This window comes from Salmo salar, chromosome ssa11 (genome assembly GCF_905237065.1).
Source record: "Salmo salar chromosome ssa11, Ssal_v3.1, whole genome shotgun sequence".
Classification (NCBI taxonomy): Eukaryota; Metazoa; Chordata; class Actinopteri; order Salmoniformes; family Salmonidae; genus Salmo; species Salmo salar.
The window spans coordinates 87,551,330-87,574,782 of record NC_059452.1 but is presented as its reverse complement, the minus strand read 5'-3'; the positions used below and the strand labels follow the sequence as shown (position 1 = coordinate 87,574,782).

At 42.6% G+C, this 23,453-nt stretch overlaps 1 protein-coding gene across 2 annotated transcripts; it reads left to right on the top strand.

The window, feature by feature from the left end:
• Positions 1–13,186: 13,186 nt before the first annotated feature.
• Positions 13,187–23,085, top strand: LOC106563187 (solute carrier family 35 member E4-like). Of its 2 annotated transcripts, none has more exons than XM_014128506.2 (3): positions 13,187–13,329; positions 15,186–15,799; positions 20,131–23,085. In XM_014128506.2, exons 2-3 carry the CDS (start codon positions 15,205–15,207, stop codon positions 20,649–20,651), a joined length of 1,116 nt encoding a protein of 371 aa, XP_013983981.1. In that variant the 5' UTR covers positions 13,187–13,329; positions 15,186–15,204; the 3' UTR covers positions 20,652–23,085. The 2 variants fall into 2 exon arrangements, with proteins under 2 accessions (XP_013983981.1, XP_013983980.1); XM_014128505.2 differs by lacking the exon at positions 13,187–13,329 and adding an exon at positions 13,349–14,663.
• Positions 23,086–23,453: the final 368 nt, after the last annotated feature.

Sequence of the window (23,453 nt, the reverse complement as noted above, 5' to 3'; positions counted from 1 at the left end):
TGCTCAAAATCTACCCGGGCATTTATGCAGAGGAACAAGTACAATGTTCTGGAATGGCCATCCCAGTCCCCAGACCTGAATATCATTGAGAATCTGTGGGATGATTTGAAGCGGGCTGTCCATGCTTGGCAACCTTCAAACCTAACTGAACTGGAGATGTTTTGTAAGGAGGAATGGTCCAAAATACCTTCATCCAGAATCCAGACACTCATTAGAGGCTATAGGAAGCGTCTAGAGGCTGTTATTTTAGCAAAAGGAGGCTCTACTAAATATTGATGTGATTTTTCTATTGGGGTGCCCAAATTTATGCACCTGTCTAATTTTGTTTTGATGCATATTGCACATTTTCTGTTAATCCAATAAACCTCATTTCACTACTGAAATATTACTGTGTCCATCAGTTATTTGATAGATCAAAATTAAATTGCTGATCCAAACACCAAATTATTTATAAATGGAAATCATGGAAATTGTCAAGGGTGCCCAAACATTTTCATACGACTGTAAATGAGAGATGGCCGAACGGCATAGGCAAGATACAGTAGATGGTATAGAGTACAGTATATACATATGAGATGAGCAATGCTGGGTACGAAAACATTATATGAAGTGACATTGTTTAAAGTGGCTAGTGATACATTTAATTACATCAGATGGCAAGATGCAGTAGATGGTATGGCGTACAGTATATACATAAGAGATGAGTAATGTAGGGTAAGTAAACATTATATAATATAAAGTGGCTGTATGTGCTGACACTGCATAATAAAGTAACGCTTCTTATTCCTTTCAGTTCCATTTCAGTATGTGTTTCACTCTGCAGCTCCTCCGTACTCTTATATCGGCAGGTTTCTAGGTGAGGCCTATTTCTATCTAGACATGTAGCCATACGGCCATAGACTGATATTTTATACTCTATCAGGGACCAACGTGGGCATAAGTGTCAAAGATAAAAGTTGGATAGCCCTAAGAGGCAAGCAAAGCAAGTAAGCTGTGAGTGTGTGATGTTTTATTGTAGTTTTTACCTAAGCTTAGCCTACTGTAAAAGGTATAGGCATGAGCTCTTGTCCAGGCTGAGGTAATCTTTTCTTTGTTACTGTCCCAGTAAACAAAGAGAGGGTGATTGTTTTATCAGACTGTGGCCATGAGGTGGGGGGTAGGAAAAAAAGGATAAAAGTGGAACATGTTTTGAGTGAATATGGAGTGGTGGATCACACAGAACTTTTGGAAGAGCTACAGAAGGAAATTGAATGTGAGGAGAGTGAGGATGAATTAACTGCGGTGGAAGGTGAAGACCGTCGAATTTGAGCCTTGTCCTGATGATGGCAAAGATGATTCTGGCCCAGTGGGAGTAAGATTTTTGGAGAGCATGGATCCATGCCTTCAGGGAGATCCATATGTGGTGTAAGGTTGGGTGGAGAAGAGGTTGGGGAATGTTTGGTCTGTGAAAGTGACTCGAAGTGGAATCGTGTAGATTTTTTGTGTTTCTGCCATCCAGAGGGAGTGTGTGCTCCACACCACGCGATTGGGGACAAGAACTGTGACTTGCTTTCCTCTCCGGAGCAGGGCACCGTTGAAAGAAGTGATAACTGGAGTGGCGTTGTGTTGTGGAGGATCAACTGAAGTTGAAGATTCCCAGTGTCTGTGACACCCGCTTCTAGGTGCAAAGCAGACCCGGTGGAGAGCGTGGTGAAACAGATAAGACACTGTCTGTACTACTGAGTTATGATGCAGAGTCTTTACCAGATGAAGTCAAGTTAGATTGTGTCAATTAACCCATGAGAGCTTTTGTCCCGAATCCATTACGGTGTTTTAGGTGTCAATCTTATGGTCATGTGGCAGCAGTGTGCAGGAGGGAGATTCCTAGATGTGAGTGCAGGAGGACAGGCGACAAAGGAGTGTGTAGTATTGGTGGACAATGTTGTGTTTGTAAACTAGGGGTACCCATGGTACTGGAGATCAGAGGTGTCCAGTGAGAGAAAAGTAAGTTGAGTTTGCCAGCATCAGAGTAGTGCAGAAGGTGGCGTATGCTGACGCAGTGCAGAGAGTAGTAGAAGAAGGTCAGTCCAGGGTGAGGGATCCTTAGTCCCTGTGAGTAGGCCAAGGCCAATAGAGAGTGATAGGAATAACGTGCTTCATTAAGGTTGTTTTTTTGGCGTTCATGGCCATGGTTGTCAATTGTACAGCAGGAATGGAACATTCATCACATAGGATAGATGTTGTGGTGGCAGCTGCAGAGAAGTACTTGGGCATACGAGATTTTACTGCAGAACCGTTACAAGATGTTTTGAACTATAGTGTCCCGTCCTCCCAGGCTGCAGGCCTGGAGTAGGATCAGATAGAGCCAAAGTAGTGGAATAGTGGTGAGGTTGTAATGGGTGCAGGGATAGTTGGTAGGGCAATTTTTTCACAAAGTGTAATAAATTCATACTACAGAATAGTAGGCTGATGCACAGTCAATACTGTAGGTGGCGGCAGAAGAAGATTTTTATTTTTTTGACCTTTAATTCACTAGGCAAGTCAGTTAAGAACAAATTCGTATTTACAATGACGGCCTACCAAAAGGCAAAAAACCTCCCGTGGGAACGGGGGCTGGGATTACATTTTTTTATATTGGACAAAACACACATCACGACAAGAGTTACTCCACTAAACTACATAAAGAGAAACCTAAGACAACAACATAGCATGGCAGCAACACATGACAACACAGCATGGTAGCAACACCACATGACAACAACATGGTAGCAACTCAACATGGCAACAGCACAACATGGTAGCAGCACAAAACATGGTACAAACATTGTTGAGCACAGACAACAGCACAAAGGCAAGAAGGTAGAGATAACAATACATCATGTGAAGCAGCCACAACTGTCAGTAAGCGCGTACATGATTAAGTCTTTGAATGAAGAGATGGAGATAAAACTGTTTTTTTGCAGCTCGTTCCAGTCACTAGCTGCAGCGAACTGAAAAGAGAATCAACCCAGGGATGTGTGTACTTTGGGGACCTTTAACAGAATGTGACTGGCAGAACGGGTGTTGTATGTGGAGGATGAGGGCTGCAGTAGGTATCTCAGATAGGGGGGAGTGAGGCTTAAGGGGGTTTTATAAATAAGCATCAACCAGTGGGTCTTGCGACAGGTATACAGAGATGACCAGTTTACAGAGGAGTATAGAGTGCAGTGATGTGTCCTATAAGGCGCATTGGTAGCAAATCTGATGGCCGAATGGTAAAGAACATCTAGCCGCTCGAGAGCACCTTTACCTGCCGATCTATAAATTATGTCTCCGTAATCAAGCATAGGTAGGATGGTCATCTGAATCAGGGTTAGTTTGGCAGCTGGGGTGAAAGAGCAGCGATTACGTTAGAGGAAACCAAGTCTAGATTTAACCTTAGTCTGCAGCTTTGATATGTGCTGAGAGAAGGAAAGTGTACCCTCTAGCCATACTCCCAAGTACTTGCATGAGGTGACTACCTCAAGCTCTGAACCCTCAGAGGTAGTAATCACACCGGTGGGGAGAGGGACACTCTTCTTACCAAACCACATGACCTTTGTTTTGGAGGTGTTCAGAACAAGGTTAAGGGCAGAAAAAGCTTGTTGGACACTAAGAAAGCCTGGTTGTAGCGTTTAACACAAAAGCCGGAGAAGGGCCAGAGTATAAGACTGTAGCATATGAATATAAATGGATAAGAGAGCTTCCTACTGCCTGAGCTGTTGTTGATGTAAATTGAGAAGAGCGTGGGGACTAGGATCGAGCCTTGGGGTACTTCCTTGGTGACAGGCAGAGGCTGAGACAGCAGATGTTCTGACTATACACTGCACTCTTTGAGAGAGGTAATTAGCAAACCAGGCCAAAGACACCTCAGAGAAACCAATACTCCTTAGCCGGCCCACAATAATGGAATGGTCTACCGTATCAAAAGCCTTGGCCAAGTCAATAGAATCATGGGCAATGGTGACATCATTTAGGACCTTTAAGGTTGCAGTGACACATCCATAACCTCAGCGGAAACCAGATTGCATACCAGAGAGAATACTATTGACATCAAGAAAACCAGTCAGTTGATTATTGACAAGTTTTTCCAACACTTGATAAACAGGGCAAAATAGAAGAAAAATAAGAAGAAGAAGAAGAAGAGGGTGATTGCAGCAGAAATACTTTTGAGGAGATGGGAAACTCCATTGGAATCGTATTTACGCCCGTTGTGTGTACATTTGCCCATATGTTGTCAATTGGCCGCGCGGTGCATTCTGGGTGATTCCAGGACAGGGAGATCGCTCCATCAAGGAGTCAATGGGAGTTATTTGGGCGTTAGCTCAAAATAACAACATTAGCATGAATTACGTGAACAAGAGGTACAACGTTACAAATCTTTTCCGATATATGTGATAATGAACTTGTTCTCTGCAATATCGTATAGCTTTGAAATAGTGACATTGCGTTCTTTCGAGGAAAATAAGCAAGTTTCTCGATTCATACCCGGGCTTTTAGAAGGGATTGCGTGACGCAGCATGATAACGTGAACGCGATTGGTCGACAGTCTGCTGGGCGGAGCGTTATGTTTCTCCATTCATTTCCCGCAGGGATTCTTATCTCTTCCTTTAAGAAATATATATGCAATTCAAGAGGCTTTATTGGCATGGGTTATATGTTAACATTGGCAAAGCAAGTGAAATTAATAAACTAAAGTGAAATAAACAAAGTGAACAGTAAATATTACACTCATACAAGTTCCACAAGAATAAAGACATTTCATATGTCATATTACGTATATATACAGTGTTGTAACGATGTGCAATATCTCTGATTGCAGAGTTGTAACAATATCTATTGGTTGCAGTTAGAGAGCAGTGACGTGACCGGTACAGCTGATCGGGCGATAACGAGGCACTGAGGCAGACAAGCAGTCAGATCAGCTCGTTCGCCGGGGATGTTTTTTGTGATGTTACCAAGACAAAGATACACAACTACAGAGGTACATGTAACCAAAAGGCATAACTAATAGTCATTAATGCCATTATGCTGCCGCGTGATGTTACATTTGGGGAACATGGTTCACGTTCGCTATTTTAGCTGGTTAATTGTTGCAGTGGGCAACATTAGCTGGCGATTCTGTGATCGTTTATCAGGCCTTTCTGGTCTGACATTACGTTTGAATCGGACTTGTTTAGGTATACGGGTAGTTTATATAATAAATTAAGTTGATAGAATAGGCACAGAGTTTCTAAACCCAGAGACGCAACATCGCGAGACTTCCTGGAACGCTTGTCAAGCAGACCAGGCCGGGGTTTGAGAAGTAAAAAAAAGATTCCTTAGCTAATGTCTTGATTTCTCAAATGTTGATGAGGGTGCATTATGAACAGACAAAATGTTAAATCTTAACAAAATTGGTTAATGATTCCACCCTGTGCAATGAAATGTTTCAATGTCATATATTTTTTTAAATATTAAGAAATCGTCTGAATTATACTATAGGATGTGTAATGTCGAGTTTCACAGTGCAAAGGAGGTGTGTACTCCGATTATTACATATCTTTGTTTGACTGCAGGCATTTAAACATGCACCATCAATGAACTCAGACCAGTGTTGTGGCACCACTTGTAGCTAATGCATGGTTTAATGTGCACATGCACTGCTGCCTAGTATTAATTAGGCATTAGCCTCTAGTTGTTTCTAGACTTCATTCACAGAAGAACATCGCGTGAATTCACCTCTTGTGCCCTAGGTCTTCGAAAATTGACTTTTTTGCTTGAACAAACAAACTGTCTCAATGTCGTCTTTGTAGTGTTATCAGAGATGGTCTATAATGTAGTAACCAGCTTTGGTGTCATGCAGTTCTCAACTCAAGGCATAGATGAGAAATAAATGAGACAAGTTGAAGACTCAAAAGCCAAGAGGAGATTTCCCCTGGGACAGTCTGTCTGATCTGGGCTAGCCTGTCTGATGGGGCTGCACACTCCACATTACTCGTTTGACGTCATCTTGGCTCAAGCACACACATGTATTCAAGGTACCACTCAATAAAAGCAATTCAATCTAATTATGTGCACTTTATTGGCTTGCCAGATTTGTAATCATGATAAATGTTCGTCTTCAACTGAGGATGAAAAATACATTTTCTGTTTTTAATGTTGCTGCAGTTGCACTTACATCCAGCAGGTGCCGCTATAGCCTACATTTTAATATTGCTGATATAATGCCATGTCCATTACATCAGTTTAAAAAAAAAGCTTGATTCTGACATCAGGCTTGAATTGTCAAATGCCATCTTAGTATTCAAGCATACTATGGCTTGAAAGCAGATTGGTGTGGCTACAAGTAGTATTCAGGTAGTCTAATAATTCAAATACAATTATTCATGTGTTAGGCTATAGATATGATTAGAAAAATACAATTGCATTGCAAACAGTGAATAGGTAATTGCCTTGTTCACATGACACCATGATTTGAAATATCCTGGATGTACATACACAACCATAAGATGTTGTATTCTTAATATGGCACAGAATTTAGGATTACATAACCTAGGATAACCTTAGAGAATGGAATATCCTAATGTTCCTGTGTCTTCTTATAAAAGATCATTTTGGAATTAAGCATTACAGTAATTATATCTGAACAAATGTGAAAATTTGCACAGTTTGTTGCTGATCAGTCAACATACAGTCCTTTTGGTTGTTTTAAGGCGGTGGTGTAGTGCTCACTGGCTAGATAACATCTGTACTGAGAACAGAATGTTCCAAACTGAGGCAGAGTATTGTGCATTCCGTTTTTCACATACAACTCCTCACTAGGGGGTGGGAAAGCAAGGTAGTGTGGTAAAGGGGGAACAATCTCTCACTGCGATTTCTGTCCCATGTGCTATATTTGCAATGGTGGATTGTTTGTTTTTTAATACAGTCAGTAGATCAACATTTGTTCACTGTGTACATTGAGTGCTCTGTTTAGGTTAATTCATATTTGTGCAGACATGTTTTATTAAGTGTTATATAAAAACAAACACCTTTAGAGGAAGTCAAATCAAATTTATTTGTCACATACACACGGTTAGCAGGTGTTAAAGCAAGTGTAGCGAAATGCTTCTAGTTCCGACCATGCAGTAATATCTAACAAGTAATATAACCTAACAATTTCACAACAACTACCTTATACACACAAGTGTAAAGGAATGAATACGAATATGTACATAAAAATATATACAGTCGTATGAAAAAGTTTGGGCACCCATCTGAGGCTGCATAATAATTTTCTCTGTCGTCACAGAAAATTATCACAGTGGCATGCCATTCATTTTCTAATAAAAGCTGAGTACAGGGGTATTGTCCAGACAAAGATTTTTAGTGTAGCAATATTACGTTGTATGAAATTAAATCAGATGTGAAAAGTAGGCTATGCAAAAATGTGGGCACCCTTGTCATTCTGTTGATTTGAATACCTGTAACTACTTAGCACTGATTAATTGGAACACACAATTGGTTTGGTGAGCTCATTAAGACTTGAACTTCATAGACAAGTGCATCCAATCATGAGAAAAGGTATTTAAGGTGGCCAATTGCAAGTTGTTGTTCTCTTTGAATCGCCTCTGAAGAGTGGCAACATGGGGGCCTCAAAACAACTCTCAAATGACCTGAAAACAAAGATTGTTCAACATTATGGTTTAGAGGAAGGCTACAAAAAGCTATTGCAGAGATGTAAGCTGTCAGTGTCCACTGTGAGGAACATAGTGAGGAAATGGAAGACCACAGGCACAGTTCTTGTTAAGGCCAGAAGTGGCAGGCCAACTAAAATATCGGAGAGGCAAAGGCGAAGGATGGTGAGAATGGTCAAAAACAGCCCACAGACCACCTCCAAAGACTTACAATGTCATCTTGCTGCAGATGGTGTCACTGTGCATCGTTCAACAATTCAGCGCACTTTGCGCAAGGAGAAGCTGTATGGGAGAGTGATGCGGAAGAAGCCTTTTCTGCACACACGCCACAAACAGAGTCGCTTGAGGTATGCAAACGCACATTTGGACAAGCCAGCTTCATTTTGGAATAAGGTGCTGTGGACTGATGAAACAAAGATTGAGTTATTTGGTCATAACAAGGGACGTTATGCATGGTGGCAAAAGAACACAGCGTTCCAAGAAAAACACTTGCTACCCACAGTAAAATGTGGTGGGGGTTCCATGATGCTGTGGGTCTGTGTGGCCAGTGCCGGTACTGGGAATCTTGTTAAAGTTGAGGGTCGCATGGATTCAATATCAGCAGATTCTTGTGAATAATGCTGAAGAATCAGTCACAAAGTTGAAGTTACGCCGGGGCTGGATATTTCAACAAGACAACGACCCAAAACCCTGCTCAAAATCTACCCGGGCATTTATGCAGAGGAACAAGTACAATGTTCTGGAATGGCCATCCCAGTCCCCAGACCTGAATATCATTGAGAATCTGTGGGATGATTTGAAGCGGGCTGTCCATGCTTGGCAACCTTCAAACCTAACTGAACTGGAGATGTTTTGTAAGGAGGAATGGTCCAAAATACCTTCATCCAGAATCCAGACACTCATTAGAGGCTATAGGAAGCGTCTAGAGGCTGTTATTTTAGCAAAAGGAGGCTCTACTAAATATTGATGTGATTTTTCTATTGGGGTGCCCAAATTTATGCACCTGTCTAATTTTGTTTTGATGCATATTGCACATTTTCTGTTAATCCAATAAACCTCATTTCACTACTGAAATATTACTGTGTCCATCAGTTATTTGATAGATCAAAATTAAATTGCTGATCCAAACACCAAATTATTTATAAATGGAAATCATGGAAATTGTCAAGGGTGCCCAAACATTTTCATACGACTGTAAATGAGAGATGGCCGAACGGCATAGGCAAGATACAGTAGATGGTATAGAGTACAGTATATACATATGAGATGAGCAATGCTGGGTACGAAAACATTATATGAAGTGACATTGTTTAAAGTGGCTAGTGATACATTTAATTACATCAGATGGCAAGATGCAGTAGATGGTATGGCGTACAGTATATACATAAGAGATGAGTAATGTAGGGTAAGTAAACATTATATAATATAAAGTGGCTGTATGTGCTGACACTGCATAATAAAGTAACGCTTCTTATTCCTTTCAGTTCCATTTCAGTATGTGTTTCACTCTGCAGCTCCTCCGTACTCTTATATCGGCAGGTTTCTAGGTGAGGCCTATTTCTATCTAGACATGTAGCCATACGGCCATAGACTGATATTTTATACTCTATCAGGGACCAACGTGGGCCTAAGAGTCAAAGATAAAAGTTGGATAGCCCTAAGAGGCAAGCAAAGCAAGTAAGCTGTGAGTGTGTGATGTTTTATTGTAGTTTTTACCTAAGCTTAGCCTACTGTAAAAGGTATAGGCATGAGCTCTTGTCCAGGCTGAGGTAATCTTTTCTTTGTTACTGTCCCAGTAAACAAAGAGAGGGTGATTGTTTTATCAGACTGTGGCCATGAGGTGGGGGGTAGGAAAAAAAGGATAAAAGTGGAACATGTTTTGAGTGAATATGGAGTGGTGGATCACACAGAACTTTTGGAAGAGCTACAGAAGGAAATTGAATGTGAGGAGAGTGAGGATGAATTAACTGCGGTGGAAGGTGAAGACCGTCGAATTTGAGCCTTGTCCTGATGATGGCAAAGATGATTCTGGCCCAGTGGGAGTAAGATTTTTGGAGAGCATGGATCCATGCCTTCAGGGAGATCCATATGTGGTGTAAGGTTGGGTGGAGAAGAGGTTGGGGAATGTTTGGTCTGTGAAAGTGACTCGAAGTGGAATCGTGTAGATTTTTTGTGTTTCTGCCATCCAGAGGGGAGTGTGTGCTCCACACCACGCGATTGGGGACAAGAACTGTGACTTGCTTTACTCTCCGGAGCAGGGCACCGTTGAAAGAAGTGATAACTGGAGTGGCGTTGTGTTGTGGAGGATCAACTGAAGTTGAAGATTCCCAGTGTCTGTGACACCCGCTTCTAGGTGCAAAGCAGACCCGGTGGAGAGCGTGGTGAAACAGATAAGACACTGTCTGTACTACTGAGTTATGATGCAGAGTCTTTACCAGATGAAGTCAAGTTAGATTGTGTCAATTAACCCATGAGAGCTTTTGTCCCGAATCCATTACGGTGTTTTAGGTGTCAATCTTATGGTCATGTGGCAGCAGTGTGCAGGAGGGAGATTCCTAGATGTGAGTGCAGGAGGACAGGCGACAAAGGAGTGTGTAGTATTGGTGGACAATGTTGTGTTTGTAAACTAGGGGTACCCATGGTACTGGAGATCAGAGGTGTCCAGTGAGAGAAAAGTAAGTTGAGTTTGCCAGCATCAGAGTAGTGCAGAAGGTGGCGTATGCTGACGCAGTGCAGAGAGTAGTAGAAGAAGGTCAGTCCAGGGTGAGGGATCCTTAGTCCCTGTGAGTAGGCCAAGGCCAATAGAGAGTGATAGGAATAACGTGCTTCATTAAGGTTGTTTTTTTGGCGTTCATGGCCATGGTTGTCAATTGTACAGCAGGAATGGAACATTCATCACATAGGATAGATGTTGTGGTGGCAGCTGCAGAGAAGTACTTGGGCATACGAGATTTTACTGCAGAACCGTTACAAGATGTTTTGAACTATAGTGTCCCGTCCTCCCAGGCTGCAGGCCTGGAGTAGGATCAGATAGAGCCAAAGTAGTGGAATAGTGGTGAGGTTGTAATGGGTGCAGGGATAGTTGGTAGGGCAATTTTTTCACAAAGTGTAATAAATTCATACTACAGAATAGTAGGCTGATGCACAGTCAATACTGTAGGTGGCGGCAGAAGAAGATTTTTATTTTTTTGACCTTTAATTCACTAGGCAAGTCAGTTAAGAACAAATTCGTATTTACAATGACGGCCTACCAAAAGGCAAAAAACCTCCCGTGGGAACGGGGGCTGGGATTACATTTTTTAATATTGGACAAAACACACATCACGACAAGAGTTACTCCACTAAACTACATAAAGAGAAACCTAAGACAACAACATAGCATGGCAGCAACACATGACAACACAGCATGGTAGCAACACCACATGACAACAACATGGTAGCAACTCAACATGGCAACAGCACAACATGGTAGCAGCACAAAACATGGTACAAACATTGTTGAGCACAGACAACAGCACAAAGGCAAGAAGGTAGAGATAACAATACATCATGTGAAGCAGCCACAACTGTCAGTAAGCGCGTACATGATTAAGTCTTTGAATGAAGAGATGGAGATAAAACTGTTTTTTTTGCAGCTCGTTCCAGTCACTAGCTGCAGCGAACTGAAAAGAGAATCAACCCAGGGATGTGTGTACTTTGGGGACCTTTAACAGAATGTGACTGGCAGAACGGGTGTTGTATGTGGAGGATGAGGGCTGCAGTAGGTATCTCAGATAGGGGGGAGTGAGGCTTAAGGGGGTTTTATAAATAAGCATCAACCAGTGGGTCTTGCGACAGGTATACAGAGATGACCAGTTTACAGAGGAGTATAGAGTGCAGTGATGTGTCCTATAAGGCGCATTGGTAGCAAATCTGATGGCCGAATGGTAAAGAACATCTAGCCGCTCGAGAGCACCTTTACCTGCCGATCTATAAATTATGTCTCCGTAATCAAGCATAGGTAGGATGGTCATCTGAATCAGGGTTAGTTTGGCAGCTGGGGTGAAAGAGCAGCGATTACGTTAGAGGAAACCAAGTCTAGATTTAACCTTAGTCTGCAGCTTTGATATGTGCTGAGAGAAGGAAAGTGTACCCTCTAGCCATACTCCCAAGTACTTGCATGAGGTGACTACCTCAAGCTCTGAACCCTCAGAGGTAGTAATCACACCGGTGGGGGAGAGGGACACTCTTCTTACCAAACCACATGACCTTTGTTTTGGAGGTGTTCAGAACAAGGTTAAGGGCAGAAAAAGCTTGTTGGACACTAAGAAAGCCTGGTTGTAGCGTTTAACACAAAAGCCGGAGAAGGGCCAGAGTATAAGACTGTAGCATATGAATATAAATGGATAAGAGAGCTTCCTACTGCCTGAGCTGTTGTTGATGTAAATTGAGAAGAGCGTGGGGACTAGGATCGAGCCTTGGGGTACTTCCTTGGTGACAGGCAGAGGCTGAGACAGCAGATGTTCTGACTATACACTGCACTCTTTGAGAGAGGTAATTAGCAAACCAGCCAAAGACACCTCAGAGAAACCAATACTCCTTAGCCGGCCCACAATAATGGAATGGTCTACCGTATCAAAAGCCTTGGCCAAGTCAATAGAATCATGGGCAATGGTGACATCATTTAGGACCTTTAAGGTTGCAGTGACACATCCATAACCTCAGCGGAAACCAGATTGCATACCAGAGAGAATACTATTGACATCAAGAAAACCAGTCAGTTGATTATTGACAAGTTTTTCCAACACTTGATAAACAGGGCAAAATAGAAGAAAAATAAGAAGAAGAAGAAGAAGAGGGTGATTGCAGCAGAAATACTTTTGAGGAGATGGGAAACTCCATTGGAATCGTATTTACGCCCGTTGTGTGTACATTTGCCCATATGTTGTCAATTGGCCGCGCGGTGCATTCTGGGTGATTCCAGGACAGGGAGATCGCTCCATCAAGGAGTCAATGGGAGTTATTTGGGCGTTAGCTCAAAATAACAACATTAGCATGAATTACGTGAACAAGAGGTACAACGTTACAAATCTTTTCCGATATATGTGATAATGAACTTGTTCTCTGCAATATCGTATAGCTTTGAAATAGTGACATTGCGTTCTTTCGAGGAAAATAAGCAAGTTTCTCGATTCATACCCGGGCTTTTAGAAGGGATTGCGTGACGCAGCATGATAACGTGAACGCGATTGGTCGACAGTCTGCTGGGCGGAGCGTTATGTTTCTCCATTCATTTCCCGCAGGGATTCTTATCTCTTCCTTTAAGAAATATATATGCAATTCAAGAGGCTTTATTGGCATGGGTTATATGTTAACATTGGCAAAGCAAGTGAAATTAATAAACTAAAGTGAAATAAACAAAGTGAACAGTAAATATTACACTCATACAAGTTCCACAAGAATAAAGACATTTCATATGTCATATTACGTATATATACAGTGTTGTAACGATGTGCAATATCTCTGATTGCAGAGTTGTAACAATATCTATTGGTTGCAGTTAGAGAGCAGTGACGTGACCGGTACAGCTGATCGGGCGATAACGAGGCACTGAGGCAGACAAGCAGTCAGATCAGCTCGTTCGCCGGGGATGTTTTTTGTGATGTTACCAAGACAAAGATACACAACTACAGAGGTACATGTAACCAAAAGGCATAACTAATAGTCATTAATGCCGTTATGCTGCCGCGTGATGTTACATTTGGGGAACATGGTTCACGTTCGCTATTTTAGCTGGTTAATTGTTGCAGTGGGCAACATTAGCTGGCGATTCTGTGATCGTTTATCAGGCCTTTCTGGTCTGACATTACGTTTGAATCGGACTTGTTTAGGTATACGGGTAGTTTATATAATAAATTAAGTTGATAGAATAGGCACAGAGTTTCTAAACCCAGAGACGCAACATCGCGAGACTTCCTGGAACGCTTGTCAAGCAGACCAGGCCGGGGTTTGAGAAGTAAAAAAAAGATTCCTTAGCTGTTCATTTCCGCAATCTAAAGGCACAACCTCGATTGGAGCCAAAGTCTTAAGTAGTTGAACATGTTATTACGCCAACATCGTGAAAGTGACACCTTTGTGTTGATGGCGTGCACATGCGCAGTTCGGCGCTAGAAGACCGTTTGACCCGATGACTTATTTTTGCGCATGCGCTTAGCTAGCCAACATCGCCACGACAATACCTATTGAACCAAGCATGCCATTGCTATGAAGGTGGTATATTCTGAATCGGGGTGGATGGAGAGAAATCATCACCTTTTTATTTACTTTTATTGTTATTTTTAAATAATACGATTTTGGATTTCAATCTTCAATAGCTCTTACACAAAGTGTGTAATGACCATGATAATGATATATTTATTGTAAAAATGTATTAGGAAAAAAATGTGTCCATCCTTCCCCGATTCAGAATATATAATTTTAATAGTCAGGGCACGCTTTGTGTAAGAGCTATTGAAGATTGAAAGCCAGTGAAAATTAAATACATTTCAACAACAACAAAAGACGGTGGATTATTTTGTCCACTCCCTCATCCCGAATATATCATTTGAATTGTCATGGCACGCTTGGTGTAAGAGCTGTTAAATTGAAAGCTATATATATATAAAATAAAAAACGGTGGATTTTTCTCCATCCATCTAATTCAGAATAAACCATCTTTGTAGTCATCGCATGCTTTGACGAGAGAACCGAATATCCAATATAAACTAGTTTTACTTCACCGATGACGCAAAGCATGTGAAATAGGGCGTAATGATGACGCTAGGGCCGTGCACTCATTTCGCTGTGTAGGACCTTGCGGGGCCTAATCTTTTCAATGTGTGAACAATGTATGTATAGGAATTGTCGTATTTCTGCTGATAGGACGAGACCCCTCGCATGAAGTAAGTCTATGGGCACTACTTGCAACTGCAGCAAGAGCGAGTGGTCGTTTGATTTCCGGGCCGGCGACGTAATTCATGGCAAACAACGGTAGGATAAATATAACCAGCTGAATGTAGCCACTATATTAATACTCTTTGGAAACTTTTCTGTGTCATCATTTGGGGATTTTAAATTGTAACCAATCACGGACGCACCAGTAGAGGATGTAGGAGAGTCCGCAGTTCTCCAAGGGAAGAACAGTCTCCTGCTACCCACCACTTCGCACTTGTCTTGCTCTCTAGCTAGCGTCTGTCACTACTATTTGGTTACACAACCATCTCCTATGCAAAACAGTAACACGTGTCTCAGCGTGGTATAAAAAAAGCCTTGTTTACCTCAGCAAAACAACACAGAAAACTATGGCTATATAATCGACAGAATAGTTTCAAGTAAGTTAGTTAGCTAAGGTTAGATCTATTTTGTGAGACGATTTTCAGGATGAGAGACATTTTATACAGCTGAAAACGGCTGGCTAGCGCCGACCGTATCGAAAAGGGTTACGCAATCGGGACAGTTTGTGCAGACACGAATGTGATGTTATTGCGAAGTCAAGATGTGTTTGTCTTACAGAAAAGAGGATGAAAAGAACATGATTAACACCGATGGCCTCTCTAAATGCGAGGCGACCCGGCGCAAGACGGGGAAAAGGCCACTGGGGGAGATGCTCCACCTTCTGTCCGCTGTCATTGTCTGGCTTGTAACGGGGACGACCATCTCCAGTCTTAACAAATGGATATTTGCAGTGTACAACTTCAGGTACCCCTTACTGCTATCGGCCCTGCACATGTTGACAGCAATAGTGGTGGACTTTTGGCTTATTAAACTTCGAATGCTCCAGCACAAAGGCGGTGTTGACAAGCATAAGGACCTTACCAACAGCGCCAAATGGAAGGTGTTTCTATTGAGCTTGACATTTTGTGCCAGCATTGCGTTTGGCAACGTGGGTCTGAACTATGTCCAGCTGTCATTTGCGCAAATTATCTACACCACCACGCCAATCTTCACCCTGGCGATTTCCACCCTGATCTTGGGCAAGCAGCATCACATCCTCAAATACACGGCCATGATGCCCATCTGTCTGGGAGCCTCATTCAGCATTATGGGCGAGGTCCAGTACGACCAGACAGGTTGCTTCTTCGTATTCGCTGCGACAATGTTGAGAGGTGTCAAAACCATCCAGCAAAGTGAGTAAAGAACCAGCTGCTACCTTTTTATTATGCCTTTATAATAGTTATTATGTTGCATTTCTGATGGGTGTTGACACATTGTCTGTATAACTGTGGTAGGCCTAAACAATTAACGTATGGGTGTTATGTTGGAATAAATCACAATGGCCCTGTGTACTTCAATACTTTCCCTTGAAGAGTGGAAAATAATGCCCCTAACCGAAATACTCTATCAGTGTAGTTTTGGTGTTCCCTTCAATCCCATGTTCATATTAAACTTCCCACACTGCAGTTAGGGTTGGAACATTTTACTGATGCTCTGAGTCACTCCTCAAGTGACACACCCAGTCTAGCTAGAGGTGGTGTGTTGCCTGTTGCTAAGGAAACGTTCAAAACTACTGACAGAGTTTACCCATGGAAAACGTATCAAAAAGGACTAATCCCTGCCTGGTAAACAGGTTCGAGCCTATGTTCCCTCTAATTCTTTTCATCACTGAGCAAATTTCAGGTCTGCTGAGTGCATACTTTCTGTGCAACTTCCGGCTCACATTTACTGTGAATGCTGAGGCTGTACTCGCTTTAAGTTAGTTTTAACGGTGGTCAAGTAGGCTACTGTGGCTATTGGATCATAATGTAGACCTATCAGAGAGGCCTACCATCAAAAACAATGGAGAAAATGCATCCCTTAACATTTTAATATGGAAATAGCTGTTCTATCGTTCAGCCTACAGTACATTTACATTTTAGTCATTTAGCAGACGCTCTTATCCAGAGCGACATACAGTAGTGAATGCATACATTTCATTTTTTTTTTTCTCGTACTGGTCCCCCGTGGGAAACGAACCCACAACCCAGCAGCCAATGTGTGGTGTTCAATGTAGGCCTACATTCCATGAGACCTTTTGGGAAAAAAACATGCAGGGCTTGACATTTAACCTGTTTATATACTTGTCCATCAGACAAGGAGGTGACTGAAAATGTTGTTGTGGTGTTTGATGCAAGAAACCACTTTACAAAATAAAATGTATAATTATTCCCATATAATACTGCCCCTTTAGGACAAAAAAATCCATTTACCTGACTGGCTTTTCAAGGATGTCTAGAAATGCACACGTTTGGTGCTCTTGTAGGAACCAATCACTTTCCCATTGCTGCCTACAAATTATCTATAACTGGGCTAATAACTCACTAACTAGCAAAGGATATGAACAAATGTGCACATGTCACTACATGAAGCTCTCGCTTTGATCTCAAAACAAGCGCTTCTATTCATGACCGCTCATGCTGTATAAACAGTTCAGTAAGAGCACCTCCTCCCAGCTGCCCACTGCACTGAGACTAGGAAACACTATCACCAACCATAAATCCACGATAATTGAGAATTTCAATAAGCAATTCTCTACAGCTGGCCATGCTTTCCACCTGGCTACCCCTACCCCGGTCAACAGCCCTGCACCCCCCACAGCAACTTGCCCCCCCATTTCTCCACCAAAATCCAGATAGCTGATGTTCTGAAAGAGCTGCAAAATCTGGACCTCTATAAATCATCCGGGCTAGACAATCTGGACCCTCTCTTTCTAAAATGATCTGCCGAAATCGTTGCAACCCCTATTACTAGCCTGTTCAACCTTTCGTATCGTCTGAGATCCCCAAAGATTGGAAAGCTGCCACGGTCATCCCCCTCTTCAAAGGGGGAGACACTCTAGACCTAAACTGCTACAGACCTATATCTATCCTACCCTGCCTTTCTAAGGTCTTCGAAAGCCAAGTTAACAAACAGATCACTGACCATTTCGAATCCCACCATACCTTCTCCGCTATGCAATCTGGTTTCCGAGCTGGTCATGGGTGCACCACAGCCATGCTCAAGGTCCTAAATGATATCATAACCGCCATCGATAAGAGACAATACTGTGCAGCTTTATTCATCAACCTGGCCAAGGCTTTCGACTGTCAATCACTACATTCTTATTGCCAGACTCGACTGCCTTGATTTCTCAAATGACTGCCTCGCCTGGTTCATCTACTTTTCAGAGTTCAGTGTGTCAAATCGGAGGGCCTGTTGTCCGGACCTCTGGCAGTCTCTATGGGGCGCCACAGGGTTAAATTCTCGGGCCGACTCTCTTCTCTGTATACATCAATGATGTCGCTCTTGCTGCTGGTGATTCTCTGATCCACCTCTACGCAGACGACACCATTCTGTATACTTCTGGCCCTTCTTTGGACACTGTGTTAACTAACCTCCAGACGAGCTTCAATGCCATACAACTCTCCTTGCGTGGCCTCCAACTGCTCTTAAATGCAAGTAACACTAAATGCATGCTCTTCAACCGATCGCTGCCCGCACCTTCCCGCCTGTCCAGCATCACTACTCTGAACGGTTCTGACTTAGAATATGTGGACCACTACAAATACCTAGGTGTCTAGTTAGACTGTAAACTCTACTTCCAGAATCACATTAAGCATCTCCAATCAAATCTAGAATCGGCTTCCTATTTCGCAACAAATCATCCTTCACTCATGCTGCCAATCATACCCTCGTAAAACTGACTATCTTACCGATCCTTGACTTCGGCGATGTCATTTACAAATTAGCCTCCAACACTCTACTCAGCAAATTAGATGTAGTCTATCACAGTGCCATCCGTTTTGTCACCAAAGCCCCATATACTACCCACCACTGCGACCTGTACGCTCTTGTTGGCTGGGCCTCGCTTCATATTCATCGCCAAACCCACTGGCTCCAGGTCATCTACAAGTCTTTGCTAGGTAAAGCCCCGCCTTATCTCAGCTCACTGGTCACCATAGCAGCACCCACCCGTAGCACGCGCTCCAGCAGGTATATTTCACTGGTCACCCCCAAAGCCAATTCCTCCTTTGGCCGTCTTTCCTTACAGTTCTCTGCTGCCAATGACTGGAACGAACTGCAAAAATCACTGAAGCTGGAGACTCATATCTCCCTCACTAACTTTAAGCACCAGCTGTCAGAGCGGCTCACAGATCACTGCACCTGTACATAGCCCATCTGTAAATAGCCCATCCAACTACCTCATCCCCATACTGTATTTATTTATTTATTTATTTTGCTCCTTTGCACCCCAGTATCTCTACTTGCACATTCATCTTCTGCACATCTATCACTCCAGTGTTTAATTGCTAAATTGTAATTATTTCGCTACTATGGCCTATTTATTGCCTTACCTCTCTTATCCTACCCCATTTGCACACACTGTATATAGACTTTTTTCTATTGTATTATTGACTGTATGTTTGTTTATTCCATGTGTAACTCTGTTTGTGTCACACTGCTTTGCTTTATCTTGGCCAGGTCGCAGTTGTAAATGGGAACTTGTTCTCAACTAGCCTACCTGAATAAATAAAGTTAAAAGTGAATGGCACAGATCTATATATGGCAATGGTCTGTTGTGGATATAGGCCTACTACAGCTCTGATTGGTTATGGTGCACCGGTCTGTGTATAATACGGGTCAGAGTCGTGCCTGTCAATGCGATAGAGTCCTACTCCGATGCATTCTGCCTACAACAAAATCTCTTGCATGGTTAGTTTTGCATGCTAAGTATTGCATAGTTCATTTTGTATTGGTCTGTTGCGTTGAAAGTGGCTAGTATTGCCTTGATTCGATCACAATTCCCACAGTAAAGTGAAACGTTGATAGTGTTAACGGGGGAAACTGTAGTTCAATCTTGTGCTTCTCTGCGCGCGCTTATATTTCTTCTGTGCGCAGTCCTGGGGGTAGCTGCACACGCCCTCACAGGCCCGCAACTTAGAGGGAACATTGGTTGGAGCACTCAAAAAAACAGGCAGAGAGCTCCAACCTGTTTACCATAAATAAGTCCTATCACTACATTACATACTGTCAAGCGCAGATTCTCCATCCACTTATGAATACCAAACTTGGGTAAGGAATCATGGATGTGTTCTGTTTCCCCTAGGAATTGATGTCAGCTGGAGGTTTTTGTTGGCTTAAGTGGTGTCCTAGTTAAAATCATCTGACCAATCTCCTAGCTACGTTCAGAGAAGGAACAATGTGTCATTTGAATCCTGGTTCTGTATTTGACCAGTATGAACTTGTTCATATATTTACTTTTGACCTACTTGTTTTGTCAGTGTACAGCGTGTACTGTACAGAGCTGTAATGATAATGAGCCTGCTAGTCTTATGATGTGAATTTCACTCCCGAGTTAACAAACCTTTGACATTTTGATGTTCTGAACATGGCAGATGTGGCAGACTTTGTATTTGACCACTGCGTGTTAAGCCTACTTTTGTGTGTGTTCTGTCTCTGTAGGTTATATTTAAATGGTTTTCTTTGTGTGTGTGTCTCTCAGGTATCTTGCTCCAGGAGGAGAAGATCAACTCTGTGTTCCTGCTCTACTTGATGTCCATCCCCAGTTTCTGCATCCTGGCCGTAGCTGCTCTGGCCCTGGAGAACTGGGCCGTGCTGGAGTCTCCAATGCATTACGACCACAACTTGTGGCTCTTCATCCTGCTCAGCTGCCTGGGCTCTGTCATGTACAACCTGGCCAGCTGCTGCGTCATCACCCTCACCTCCGCCGTCACCCTGCACATCCTCGGCAACCTGAGCGTGGTGGGCAACCTGCTGCTCTCCCAGCTGCTGTTCGGCAACGAGATGTCAGCGCTCAGCTGTGTCGGCGTGGCACTCACACTCTCCGGCATGCTCATCTACCAGAACTCTGAATTGATCTCAGACTACATGGACACACGGCGAGCCAAAGCCAGGGCACTCAGCCGAGGGAGGGAGGAAGACATCGCTGGCCCATCACAACCCCCCCAAGACCAGCCGGGGAGGAGGGATGCCGATGGCAAGCGAGAGGACAAGAGAGACTGAAAGAGAAGGAGAATAGGAGTTGGACTGTTTACAGCAACCCTGTCCTTTGGGGGTTAGTTAAGTCAGGTGGTTCTGTGGAGTGGCTCAGGAGATGGGCTTTGACGTCATGAGGTCAGAGTTGATGATGATATGGGTGACAGAACTTGTTTGTTGGGTTGTTTTTACCTTTTCACTGTGCCAATGTATTTATTTCTGCCATGGTCTCATAGAATGAGAAGTCAGTCTAGGCCAGCTGACAAAAAAAATCTGATGCCTTTATGAAAGTGACAGTTTCCACTGTTCTAATACCCATACGTGCACACATCCTGGTATATGCATGCATGAGCACACAAACAATGTGATGTATCTCATGAGGTGTCGCTCTCACTACTCCACTGTGAAAATGTTCAACATGAGTGAGTGCTCAATGGGATGTTGGGAGGGAAGGACTGGGAACACCTCCATATAGATGGGCACAAATAAAAAAAATAAGCATGGTACTGTTACCTAACCTTCCCCTGGTCTTGTATCAGTGTGAAAGGTTTCCTGGCAGCTTTTTATGTGGTGGATCTTAATATGGGGCGTGTAGCATTTCTTCTAGTTCTATATCTTTTATCTAGATGACGTTTACAATGGCGGAGACATGCAAGCTAACAGGTTCGGCATATCACTTCTGTTGGCTGTTTGTAGGCATGGAGGTCAGTGAGCCACACTGTTCATCTACTGCATAGTGAAGCGCAGATCTGAGGGCAGGCACTTTGTCCTGCTCAGCGACCTCTTATTGAATTTCCTGTTAATAAAAGGAACCTATTATAATCAGTTTAATAACCTCCAACCTGAAGAGCAGTTCTCACTGCGGAAAACCTCTATTATTAGGCCCATTCACTCTAAGGAGTCTCACTCATCTTTAGTACAGTTCTTTTCTTCTGGGAGAGATCATAAAAAGGATTTCATGATCCTCCTTACCGCCACTCCTGGGCTGAACAGAAATGTCTACTCTGCCAGGTCTCATGTCTCCACTCTGAGGGTGCCTCTATTTTTAACCTTTTACGTTTAGTCTCCCTTATAACCTCTGCTGGACAGTGTTATTGTAACTCCCATTACAATACATTTTAATATTTATTAAGACATGTTAGTTTTATTGTTTTCTTTCTGCTTTTTGAATTGGGTAAGGAACATTGTGCTGTTTATGGGTCTTAGAAAGGACAAAGAGGATGTTTTTGTTTTGACATCTACATAAAAAAAAAAATATGTAATTGAAGTTTGAAAGCTCTTACGTTATCTTGTCTATAGCAGGGTTTCCCAAACTTGGTCCTGGGGCCCCCCTGGGTGTACGGTTTGGTTTTTGCCTGTAGCGCTACACAGCTGATCCAAATAATCAAAGCTTGATGATGAGTTGGTTATTTGAATCAGCTGTGTAGTGCTAGGGCAACAACTAAAACGTGGGGGGACAGAGTTTGGGAAACCCTGGTCTATAGCACTGACATGACAACGGTCACTCAGTAGCTGGAGGTCTAATCAACTGGTCTGTCACTTGGCAAACAGCCATGTGACTGAAGGTCTTGCATAACTCTCAGATCCAGGTGTTAAATTGCATGTATGTCCAATGTACAGCAAGGAGCTTATGAAGGTGTTGAATGAAGATGTTTCTAATCTTCCTTCCCCAGTCAAAATAACCTTCCCGGTGTGCCAAACATTGACTTCTTGATTTAGCTTCAGTTCAGCCTCAGATCGACACTGGACAACAAAGTTGCTCTCTAATGGGAAATGGTTATATATATTTTGTTACCCACCTGTTCTTTTTTCCCCCTAATATGTTGTCATATGCACAGCAGTAGACACAGAATGATTTGTTGCCAGCCTCGACCTGATAAATGAGACATTGGAATGAAGATAAGATTAATGCCAGTCACCCATTTGTTTTAACATTCATAGTTGTATCAAGAGGGTCTTGTTATTGATGTTTAGTTTAAATACCTCAGTCTTCAACATGGCTTGTTAAAGACCATTTTGTTTAATGACTTATGTAAGTTAACAGTTGAGAGCTCAAGCAGCTCAATGCATGTCTGCCCACAACCACGGTTTGTCAACTGTTTATAATCTGTTTGGTATATTGCCTACTGTTTTTAAAGCCAATTTGGTTTAGTAACTTTTGGATTGACGATGAGGGCTTTTCAATCACACAGCCCTTAGACTGTACCAGCTTCACAGATCGTGGTTTGATTTGTCAAGCTGAAAGTCGGTTTGACTAGTCAGGCTGCATGTTCATACGGAGTTGTCTTTGAGGGTGGAGCAAAGCTCATATTGCACTGACGAGTTTTGGAGATGCTGCCTTTACAGCATAGGGCTCATGTGTATGTACTGTTTTTGATGTCTGCAAAAGTTCAATGTAAATCATTTTATTATATTTATGTATTTTACAATCATGGCTGGCTCAAATATACTGGTTCAAGAACATATGTCTCCTGTCTTATTTTAGCTTAACTAAAAGCTAAATGGCATGTCTAGACACACTAAGCAAACACACAAAGTACAGTTAAAAAAAACTAACCGTAAACACTGGTAAAGTAGATGGCCACACTACTGGTATGGTAACGGTAGGGACGCCCCAAGGTTCCCGGATAGCACGAACCAATGTACTGTATGTATTTAGTTGAGCTCACCACGTGGTGGAGGTATTTCCCTAGTTACTGATATGTTTGACCTCAAAATCCCCCAGTCTCAACTAGGGCTGGGAGTTGCCAGTGAGCTCACAATACGATATTATCATAATACTTTGGTACCAACATGAGATATAGCGATTCAATGTGTATTGCGATTCGA